Raw genomic sequence first — 12,216 nt, forward strand, 5'->3', positions numbered from 1 at the left:
TTGTGTTTTTTATCCCCCTGGTTTTCATCTTTTACCTTTTAGTGAAGAAATGGGAGTTGTATTTGTTAATGTATTTGGAGTGGACTGGTAGCAAATAGAAACGGAAGCCAAGGCACTTCTTTAAATTATTGATAATCAATGCAATTATTAATAGCCCTCCAAAAAGGGCTACACATAGAAACACTAACCTAAATAAACCGCGAGCACTTGGGAAATCTGCGGTTTGAAACTTTAACCTTGAGGACTGAAGCTGAGAGCAAATTATTCCCGCTTTACGTTATTAGAAATTCATATATGTGATTAGCATAAACATATCTCTCTCTCTTCCTCCGTCCCACTATAACACTCGCAGGCGCGCGCTCACGCACTCTCACGCACCAGCGCTCGTGCGTGCCGTCTTCCTGCCAAGCTGTGTAGTCGCCTTGTCCCGCACAGCACGAGCAAACGGTTGTCGTTTTCAGCACGGGACAGATCCTGCACCCTCTGACTGCAATATGGCGACAGAGGTAAGAAATTCAGCTCTTTTGCTGCCTTTTCCTTTTAGTGTTTTATGAGCAAAACCCGAGAAATGATTTTTTACCTCCGTTTTTTTTCCCTAAGAGATGCAGGTTGTCTATAAAACTGACTGTCTCTGTGGTTGAACATACGATTTCTGTAGCTTATCGTGGTGCGGGTGAATGTTGCCTTAATTCAATGAAAAAAACCGACTGGACGTGGTAGCAGAGACTAATGTAACGTTATCTTCATCCAGGAGCTTCAGTTTCACTTATTTCCATACAGTTTTAAATGAGCTCTGTAATAGCTAACAGAAATCTTCAGATAGAGAACAAGTTTTTTTTTCTTTTTTTCCCCAGAAATGATTTTATTCTCACACATTATACAGGAAGAAACTGAGACCAATGTCATTCAGGTATCCAGTAGGCTCAAAGCTGAGGAGACTGATGGAAGTGGTGATGAGATGATGGAGCAGTCAGCACCATGGACAGGGACAGTCTCAGTCGTACTTATAAATTAGCCTGACAAGGCTTCGTCCTCGTATTTTAAATGAACCACATATAGAAGCAGCTTGACCGTCTAGCTCCTTGGTGTCATACACCCTTCATGTCTCTTAATAAATGTAGCTGACATGGTTGGCAGCTTTATACAGCACTATACAGTAGATGCTACAGATGCAGAGAGTACATGACTGAAATGGATTTGGTGGTATATAACAGGCAGTGTCACTACTAGTTACTCCAAACAGCAGCAACAGCTCTTGCAGATGTATTTTTAGCCTCATTAAGGGCCAGCAGCACGACTTCCTCTCTGCCTTTGTGTCCTTGGTGATGTCACCATAATGCTGAAGACATATCTGCCTTAGTTATCATAATAATGACTTCAGTAGAGGAGACAGCTATTACTACAGTGTAAGTTTACAGATTACATTCATGTATGCAGTATGTGCTTAAATATATCTGAAAACATCCAATTTATGAATGGCGTTTTAATGTAAGTGTGATAATGCTGCAGGTAAAGGTGCAGTGCACAGTAAGCTGGTAGGATTCATGATTGTGCTTTTTTTTTCTGTGCCTGCAAGACATTGGCAGATTGGCTCTGATTTCCTCTGGTGGACTGCCAGTATCCCTGTCCAAGACCCATCAATTACACACACATACACATGCATGCACATAAACACAGATACACACCCACACAAACACATACAGTGCATGGAACCAGGACAGATTTTATGTCCAAGGCCTATCAATTATCCATGACATATTTAATGTGAACTGGCTGCTGCACTTTGTTACTATCAGTGATTAGAGCAGCCCAGTTTACTTCCTATCCATTCCTTTATATATCCCTCTCTCTCTTTCCCATCTCTCTATTTTATATCTCACTCCATGATATTTACTGTATGCCAAGTCAGCAAATGACCAGGTTAAGTGACTGAGTTACAATCAGCCTGTACTGCAGACTGTGCTGCATCGACGGTCTCTGGATCCATTCTACTACTGCCAGATCTCAGTCCATAGGCTAGCCCTGGCTCGCGTATTATACTGTTGAGGAATAATGTGTTGAAGCAGAGTCATCATCTCAACAGCTGGCACAGGCTCAGCTCTCTACTGAAACAATGTTCCACCTTCTTCCAGGAAAATTTCCTCTTCCAGCTTTGGTCCCACAGTCACTAATCTTCCACCTAGATGTCATGGAAATTTGACTGTTTTGTCAACACTGTCTAAACTTTAATGATTTATAGACCTCTGGCCAGCCCAGCTTGGCAGTAAACATGAAATATTCTGCTCCCAATGGCAGGAAACCAGTTATATTATGAAGGGATGAAAAGAGAGTGCTGACAGTAAGAAACATGCTGAAAGAGCTATGAGAAGAGAATGAAAAGTCTTAACTCCGAGTGTATTCACTGTTCGCGCTGTAATTGTGTGTGTGTGCCCTTTGCGATGTCTGCCCACCGGCTGCACTCACCCATGCTGTCGCTGTGTGTTCCTTCAGTCGGAGTGACTAAACTAGGAAGCATGTCACGGCAATGAGAGTCACATAGACCCACAGGTCCAAGCTGGGGAGACTAATAGGTGGAGAGTACTGCTGTGGGAATAAAAGGATATGACAAAGACACGAAAAGTGATCTTTTTGTAAAACTTCGCAATGTTCTTGGTCATGAGAGGTCATTACTGCAGCATGTGTCAAATTTTACTTTTAATTTAATTGATGTACAGTAGTTTTATTCGTTGTAGTTAGTCTTTTATTTGTCTGCTCAGCCAGTGGCTATTTCTGCTCATGAAACAGGAAATGCATCAGTTTTTGTTCACCAGTAGAATTTTTCCAGGAAAATCCTTCATAATAAAAATTTCATGAACTGCTTATATGCTGAATCCCTGTTATTTCATGCTAATACTGTGCAAAACAGCAATTTACAGTTTATGAAATAGTCTGAGTTTTGTGCATCATTTTGTGCTACATTAGATTTACGTGTCTTGTTGTATTTATAACTCTCTTAACTTAAGAAGTAGGGCTGCAACTAACAATTATTTTCATCATCGATTCATCTGTCAATTACTTTCTCGATTGATCGATTAGTTGTTTGGTCTATAAAATGTCAGAAAATGGTGAAAAATGTCGATTACTGTTTCCCAAAGCCCAAGATGATAATTGATTAATCAACCAATCATTGCAGCTCTAGTGAGAAGATTTACCTCTGTAGCCTTTTTTCACTTTGTTTATTTTGCTTCGGTGTGCAAATCAATTTAAACCAAACTAAAAGTAAAGTAAGTTAGTCTATTTTTTTTTAGGATTTGTAGCACATATCTCCAAGTTCATTAAAACCAGGAAAGTGGTGGGTCATGTTTGGACAAATGGATGGACTCAGTGTTTGATTGGAGGCCCTCAGAGAGACATGACTTCTGCCTGATTTGCTCAGCTGCAAGCTACATGTAGCACAGAGATGTAAGAAAGAGGTCAGTAGGTCACAAACAAGCAAAAACACACTGACGTCCCACTGGCCTCAGCACAGTGACAGTGCAAGGCAAAAGTTGTCGAGTATATGACTCTGGACAGCTCCCAGAACGACCTGTCAACTAAACGTCAGCATCAGTGTTGGTATTCTGCACAAGTCCTCAGGTCTTAGGCAGAGTTTTGTCATTCAGATCCATGCAAAGAGTGATGTGATGCTCCCATTGCTCTTCAATCAAAAACATGGTGTTATTATGGAGACACAAAGTAACTAAGTTTATTTTCTTTTATTTTCCTCCTACTTTGTTTCAGTTCATCCATCTCTGTTATTTAAGCTTTTTTCTTCACTATGTTGCTCATTTTTTCCTTATTTCTTTCATTTCTTTCCTCTTCACTTATTTATTGTCTTCCTTTTTTCTACCATCTTTCCTTATATTCTTCTTTCTTTCCTTTTTCTTTCCATCTTTCTTCCATTCCTAATTTACTTCTTCCTTTCCTTGCTTCTTCCTTTATTTTTTCTTCCTTTCTTGTTTGTATCCATCTGTTTTTATGTCCTTTCAATCTTTTACGCCCCTCTTTCAATCTTTTTTTCAGTCTTCCTTCCCTCCTTTCCTTCTTTCCCTGCTTTCCTTCTTCAAATGATCTAAAAGCGTGAAAATCCACAAAACCTCCTCTGGCAGCAAAAGTAAAAACTTGAGTAGATTTTACTATTACCAAGACATCTTGAGATCTTGTTTGCAGTTAAACGTTTGAAACTAAAAATATTTGCATCTTCATAGAGTCTGGATTTCTCAACAAAGGAGCTGCTGCTGTCAGCAGGAACGTTGCTGTTCCAGTTGTAGAATGATTATACTGCATCCTCCCAGCCTCTGAAGCTGGTACCGCAAGTACGCAAGTCCAAACTTGGCATATTTGGTATTGAGAAAGGCCCATGGATGTCAAATTGGTTTCAGCCAAAGCTGGGCGAACTCCCTGGGGGCTTGGTCGTGTCACCACGCCACTTCCTGTATCCGTCGTTTCAAATTAATAGCCCTCTAGCATTTCATACACAGTCCAGCCATGTACTAGGTTTTGACCTAGTCTTGTTATATGTCTTAAAACATCTCTGGAGGGGATCTTTAATGAACTGGACTCTCTGCCAGCTTACTTATTACTCTGATAAAAGATTCTCAATCATGTGCTGATAATTGCTTCTATTAATAGAGTGACTTGTTGTTCATCATGATGGCCTGAAGATAGCGAATGGAGGAGGAGGAGAATATTAAAAGCTCAGGCAGACAGAAATTTGTGGCTGTGAGCTGATTTTGGCTGTTAACAGACAGAAATAGCAGCTTGGATGCTATTCTTGGTTGTGAATGATGGACCCAATATAGAGATGAAAAGCTGGCACTATACTACAGTATGTCTGCTTACATAGAGATGACTCTCTAGGGCTCATACATGTAAGTAACCTCATAAACACAGCTTCGCGTTCTTTCAGTAATATAGCTAGCCAAACTTTGGCTGAGATACCTTTAGAGTAATATGAATAAATATTGCATTTAAAATGCAACAGCTTAACACGCTCTGTGAAATACGGACTTTTATTAAAAAAATTTGAGGCGCTGATATGAACACAAACCTTGTCTCTCTCTGTTTCTCACTCTATTCACTTACCCTCTTTTTGTTCATCTCTCTCTCCCTCCATCCACACTTCTAGTGTATCACTAATTACCATCCTCTGGAGGGGAGTAATTTAGATCAGCAGGGGACAAGTTTACACTGGCCCACTTGCTCTCTGCTGTGTGCTTCTCAAGGGAATGGCTGTTTGGGTGTAAAACACACCACTCAACATCAAAGTGCTGTGAAGGGGAGTCTTTCAAAGTGTTAGTGATTACTGCAATTGGGCCTATTGATGCAGGAGGAATGCAGTGAGAGTGCTAACTACGCCTGCACTGCTGTTGACGTAGTGACATGGTACCATTTTCTCTGTGCGTCTATCCCTGCTGCACCTGTAGACAGTAAAACAACTCATAGCTGGCAGGAAATATCGGATAACTCTGTATAACTACTGTACGGGTCATGTAATTGAGAGCTAGAGTGGATTGTAAAGTACAACATTTTGATAATGAGGTATGCTCAAGCTTCTGTTTGATGGTATAAACAGTACAGTGGAAGCCCTTTTACACCCTCACTCTGTTTTGCATCTTACTTGTGCTCATCTTGTATATTAAATCACCATTATTTGTTGTAAAAACACTCTTTAAAAAGCACACAGTGACCTGCTGCTCTAACAAAATATATTTTGGACCTTTAACTGATTTTTTCCCTGTTGTATTTGTTTATGTATTTAGTTCCATAACCTTCAGGAGCTGAGGCACAGTGCATCTCTGGTCACAAAGGTGTTTATACAGAGAGACTATAGCGAAGGAACAGTCTGCCGCTTCCAGACCAAGTTTCCCTCAGAGCTTGACAGCAGGGTGAGCACAAATACAAACACACACACACACATACACACACACACACACAAATATCCAGTAAAATGATATGTTGTTCTTGCTCAGCCAAAAGCAGAATAAAAGTGTTGAAATTATCTTAAAACTCCTCTGTGTGCTCAGAGGATAGGTTCATGTTTACTTTTGGGACAAGGAGAGAATGTAATTTTTTTTGATGTGCAACTGTGCTCTTTTCACTTTGCTGCATTAGCATCTGTTAATGTTGTTATGCAGAGATATTATTGTAGACCTGTCTACTAATTAGCATCTGAGGCAGACAGTCCACACTCACACAGAGAGAAACAGGCACAGAGAGAAGCACAGAGGGAGTCAGTGTAAAAATCTGCATCACTTCACTGTAAATGGTCTCCGTCAGAAAAAAAATCCAAAAAAATCAAACCACTACCATTAGCTGTCACAATTCTGAGTAATCTTCTCCTCAAGTTTCTTCATATTCTATAAGTGAGGTGTGCTTCTAAACTGTTTGACAAAGTAGGAGTATTTTGGGTTGAGCAGAATGCAGCTGGTATGTTTGGCAGGCGGTTTTATAGCTGAACAGCTTGCTCCCACAGTTATGCCAGAGCACTTTTCACTTTTGCAGCCCTTGCAGTGTGTGCATGCCTCCATATCTCTACCTGGATGTTTGTTTGTGTATGTAAGTAGATTGAGCGGACCTTGCTTGAGGAGACAGTGAAGACTCTGAACACTTACTATGTGGAGGCCGAAAAAATCGGAGGTCAGTCTTACCTGGAAGGATGTCTGGCTTGTGCGACGGCTTACATCATCTTCCTCTGCATGGAGACACGCTATGAGAAGGTAATAAACTTGTACACACCTACATGACAGCACACTTAAAGTACAACTTGTACAGCAATGTTAACCTATACAAAAAAAAGTTCATATTTAGGCAAAGATTTGTTTCATTCAGAGCTTGTTTTGATATGGTTACTCACCATCTTGGTGTTTTCACAACTGAAATGATCATTATTCCAGAGAGCACAGTCTCATAAGAAGTCTGTTTGTGCGACTTTGACCTACTGAGAATTAAAGAGCAAACCTGATGGGAACAGCTCTCATTAGTTCAGGGAAACACCTTGAATAGGTTGCCCTTCTGTCACACAGCACACACATTACCAAAGAAATTACCAATTACATTCACACCCACAGGCAATTTAGAGTCTTCATTTCACCTGTCCTACCTATTAAATATCTTGGATGTCTTTGGACTGTGGGAGGAAACCAGAGCATCTGGAAGAAACCCACTTAGACACTGAGTGAATGTACACACGCAACACATAAAAGCCCCAGCAGGCCAGCAGCTTCCAACCCAGGATGTTCCTGCTGTTAGGCGATAGTGCTAACCACTTGGCCACTGTGCTGCCATAATAAATATTCAAGTATTACATAATTTTAATATTGTAATATTAATGACGTGAAGTTAATGGAATCAATCAGAATCCGCTTTGTTGAAAGACAGTGAAGTAGAAAACTTCCATTTTTGTAGAGATGATTATTTCAGCTTGACTATTATTCATCAACAGCTGGTTATTATAAACTCCATTGCCCATCCGCAGGACTTATTTATTGCCATATTTGTCCATTTTTATGAAAACCAGCTCTCACTCTCTCTCTCTGAAACACACGAAAGCATTCGGTTCTGTGTTCTAATGCACTCTGGCTCTTTGAGGTCAGAACACAGTTATTTACACCCACTCACACAGGGCAGCAGAGCCAAAAAGCAGGAGATACGATCTGATTCTCTCTTGCACAATGCTCCCCTCAGCTGTCTGTCCACTCACTTTTAAAACCCGCTCTAAATCCCGTACCTGTGTGCCGGTGGGCAAGGCATAGCATGCCAACGGTAACATGACATCTACCTTCAGCGCAACCAAAATGTCCATCCTGAGAAAGGGCAGGTGATAAAACCTCTCGGCGGCTGTGTTGCTGCTTGTCGCTCACTGAGATAGAACAAGAACACACGCATACATAACGCAGCCACATACACCATGAGTTTGATTTATGCTCTTGTGACTGTGTATGTAACTGCCAGTGTTTTAGGTAAAGCTGGAGTGGCGTGAAATCCATGCATGCCTCGCTGTTCTGATCTCTGTCACCCACAACCTTCATCTCACTAGTCTTGTTGTGTTTCATAAACATTTCTTTATTGAAGCGATACAGAGGTACTGGGAGCTGACCAAGAAGCACAAAATGCTTATTGCAACGTCGAAGCCATGCAGAAATGGCGTGGTCTCAGGCTCCTTTCATCTTTCTGTCAGCTGGGTGCTGAGATGCTATCAGGCCCACAGGAAAGGTGTTTATTTACTTGTTTAACTTGGCTGAATGATGTTCTGACTGATGACAATCAAGTATACCCACCCAAGTTGATGCTGTGCATGCGCATTATGTGTGTCCGGCTGATAAAGAGGCCACACAACCAGCGAGCGAGGATCAGTGTGCATATTCATCGGAGCACCCAGAGCCTGTGATGCTTACATCTCACCCTATCAAAGGACACTGATTGCTCCCAGCATGTCAGAACAGATACGTGTGCACGCAAGCATTCATAAAGCTTCCCCAATACATAGTACGTGCCCTCGTATCTGCAATTTTTCTTCTTGTATTATTCACAAGAATGTAGCTCTACATATGGGGCTTACACACATCATTCCCTTTATATGGCACTTGGTGACATAAACAATCTTCATTTTAGCAGAAGAATACACAATCTTGGCATGCATGTGAAACCGACTGTGACACCTTTGCTGCGCAGGCGATATACACACACTCACAAGGCTTTTCCCAGAGGGGCTGTCACACACATGCCGGTACAACAGAGGCACAGCTTGGATACTTGACTGTCATATTTTTACGCTGAAGAGGACTGAGCTGCCCTGAGAGCTCGCTAGCAGTGAAAGGATTGGCCTTTTCCCCGGACCACGATAAACCTATTAGTCAGGGCTCTGCTCTGTGTGTCTCTGCTTCCTTTCTATGATGTTTGGTTCTCTTTGATGGAGTTTTTAACAAAACACACCGTTCATATTGCGTTAAGAAATTTGCGGACATCGTTCCAACCTAAATATTGATTGCTTTCTGCTGAGGTGTTCTTGACATAGATCTGACTGATTTAACACAGCACAATGGAGCAAACCGCTGCCTTTTGATGGCTTCTTCTATGGCATTTCACTGAGGAATTTTATTTCTTGTTCATAACATTTTCCAGACATTTCCCAACAAAAGTCTCTTCTTCTTCCAGTTGAAGACAGAAAGAAGTATTTGTGACTGTTGTGTGGTTTAGTCTCCGTTAGTAGGGGTCACTATATTAGCAGCTGTGCCTGCAGCTGTAGCAGGCCTTTGACATCCCAGAGGAGTGCTGCTCAGTGTGTTGCACGGTCTCTATTGTTTTAATCTCTCAAGGCTGAGTACTGCAGTGACCTTTAGTGAACTCGCAAAAGAGGATGTGCATGTGTCATGTTCAATAAATCAGCTCAGGAATTCACAGAAGTGTTTCATACAAATACATCATCTGTAAAGGATACTTGTGGCTTATTACAGTTTGGATCCTATTATTGTAGTTTTCTACTTATGATGACGCCAAGTTAATTGCTGAGATCACAGAACAAGATGCACAAGTGGTCAGAGGATTAGACTCAAGTTGTAATAAACCAATTTTTTCCTGTAATACATAATACAATACACAGTTTGTGATGCTGTAATTTTTGCTGATGTTGCTATTATACTGATGTGTGTTGTTTTAACAAAGACAGACAGATGTGCAAACAATTGCACCTCCGTTGTGGGAGTGGTGACAGCTTTTTCAGTGTACATGAGGCCCAGTGGAGCGTGGTCTAGCTGATTGACATGGTTAGGCAGATTTTAGGAGAGGCATGGCACATCAGCATTGTTGCTGTCCACAGAGGCATAGCCCAGGCTGAATAAGCTGCTCTAATAATGCCACTTTAGCTAATAGCTGTCTTTTTAGCATGACCGGCCATCAGTCAGCAGTCATTCGGTTGCTATCAGCAGCAACTTGGGACTAGGTCACAGTGTTTAGGTTTTCTTAAATACTCATACTTCTCTGCTCTCCAGGGCAAACTATGTTAGTGTGTGTGTGTGTGTTTGGTTATAATGCGTATGAGAATGTATACAGGCATGCTTGTTTGAATTTGTTTGCCAAGGCATGGTCTGAACTTACTGCTCAGCTTCACTCCACTGCTGCTCTGTGGTTTTTGCACAGTTGATGCAATACTCACTTGCAAAGCTGAGAAATAAGTCCAGTGCCAATGCAATCTAAATAAACTGTCCACTTCACATTTTCGAGTGTTTCCAAATTGCCCCGACAGTTAACCAAGGCATGACATTTAGCCTGAGAGAGCCATCTTTGGAATTAGGAACTAAAGCTTCCAAATGGAAAACTTCAAAACGAGAAAAGCTCATGCTCGTCAATTTTAGTAATTCAATTCATACAGCATTGCTTGACATGAGCGGCTTGGAACTATGTATAAAAATAACTGCTGTACTTAGAGCATAATGGAATTACTTTGAGTTTAGATTATAATGTTCAGGAAAAATAAAGACGGGCAATGACTTGGGGAGAGTCAGTATCATATGCCGTATGCTAACTATGCACAGGACTGCAAACTCATTTCTTCCATTTTTCATTTTTTCCACCCATGACAGCACAGGAGGAGGTTGAAGTTGTTGCAGCCCTGCCCATGTTTAGCTTCATTTAGGTATGTGGTTATTACATGTAACACAGGGAGACTTTGAAAGGTGATATGCAGATAATTGATCCCCAGCTGGAATTTCTGTTCAGATTTTTCTCTCCTACATGTTCTGCTGGTTTTTTAGGTTCTTCTTGTGCCTCCAATGGTTCTAATCAAATCTGGATTATCTCTAGATGTACCTCTGTCCTTTTCTAACCCCTCTCTGCCTTCCTGTTTCATTTCAGGTGCTGAGGAAAATATCTGGCTACATCCAGGAGCAGAATGAGAAGATCTATGCTCCTAGAGGTCTGCTGCTCACAGACCCCATAGAGAGAGGAATGAGAGTTGTATCCTTCAGTCGTCTACTGCTGCTCTCCTGTTCAACTGTGCAAGAAATAGGCAGAGGATAAAGGCTCAAACAAGTCATATATATATAGAAGGCTGATGGGAGGTAGCAGGAGTTTAGAGGTCATAGAAACCAGTTTGGTCACCAGTTAGAATCCTTAGAACTGCTAGAAACATCTGGGTTGGGTAAATGAATGAGAAACACTCTCCTCCTCCTCTTCATAAATTACCATCAAGATGCCCTTGAACATGGCACTTAAACTCCAGCTGCTGCAGAGGAGCTGTTCAATGGCCAACTATCATTCCCAGGAGTGATTTGAAGCAAGACAGGCCTGAAAAAGCATGCAGTCAAATGCCCTTTTGATAGGAAAAGGTGAACAAAACAGGGTGATATGGTGAATCAGCAGCCTGAGGTGTGTATGCACCTATGACATTGTTTTGTCTGTTTGGACATCTCAAGCCATCTTCCTCTGTTTTATCATTCTAAAATAAGATTAAAACTCTTCAGGCTCATTGCACTGTATGTTCTTTTATATTTGAGTTACTGTGTTTATTTTAGATGTAGCCAGAGGCATGATTCAGCATAGTTCCTGTAGTCAGGAAGAGACAGAGAATGCGTCCAGTAGACCATCACACAGACCTGGCCCAGACTAGCTCAAAGAACGGGCTCCAAGTCACAGGGCCAACCTACTACCAACACTTATTAGTCAATACACTCCGACACAATATGGCCTCTGTTTGAGACAGAGAAAAGTCCTGTGAGAGACCTCATTCTCCCCAAACAGAAGAATGTGTCTCACATGTATGTCTTTTTTCATGTTAGTATGATCTCCTACCCTGAACACTGACATATGTTTTTATCATTAAGGACAAACTGAGTCAATGAATTCTTACACTGAATTCTGGTTTTGCTTCCTATCATCAGGCGATGGCTATTAGTTCATCTTGAGTGCAGATAAAGCTTAGTGCAGACTTTATGAGTTTTGCTGTGGTTTGCTTGTTCAAGACAAATGTTAGAGATTTGGGAAACCCCTTGAGTCATCTTGACCTTTTTGAAACAAGTTTGACAAAGATGATGATTATGATATTTTATTGTCAGATCAAGTCTGAAATTTTTCTTGCATCACAGGAGCTCCATTTGCAACATCACAGAAAAGTCAAAAATTAAGATGAGAAACAAAGATACGTACATTTAACGTAACATTATAATCACAGAAGACAATATTCAAGGCCCTTCAGTGTACACT

At 41.2% G+C, this 12,216-nt stretch overlaps 1 protein-coding gene across 2 annotated transcripts in view; it reads left to right on the forward strand.

The window, feature by feature from the left end:
- Positions 1-12,216, forward strand: part of golga7bb (golgin A7 family, member Bb) — a 223,120-nt gene that overhangs the window by 170,008 nt on the left and 40,896 nt on the right. The window contains exons 1-4 of one of the 2 annotated variants that reach the window (XM_042432738.1): positions 426-506; positions 5,781-5,906; positions 6,585-6,737; positions 10,870-10,971. In XM_042432738.1, the coding sequence (XP_042288672.1) occupies positions 495-506; positions 5,781-5,906; positions 6,585-6,737; positions 10,870-10,971 (393 nt within the window). In that variant the 5' untranslated portion in view covers positions 426-494. Of the gene's footprint in view, positions 1-425; positions 507-5,780; positions 5,907-6,584; positions 6,738-10,869; positions 10,972-12,216 lie in introns of those variants that run through there. The other variant, XM_042432737.1, reaches the window with a different exon arrangement.

The sequence above is a fragment of the Thunnus maccoyii genome, chromosome 14 (assembly GCF_910596095.1).
Source record: "Thunnus maccoyii chromosome 14, fThuMac1.1, whole genome shotgun sequence".
NCBI classification, from domain to species: domain Eukaryota; kingdom Metazoa; phylum Chordata; class Actinopteri; order Scombriformes; family Scombridae; genus Thunnus; species Thunnus maccoyii.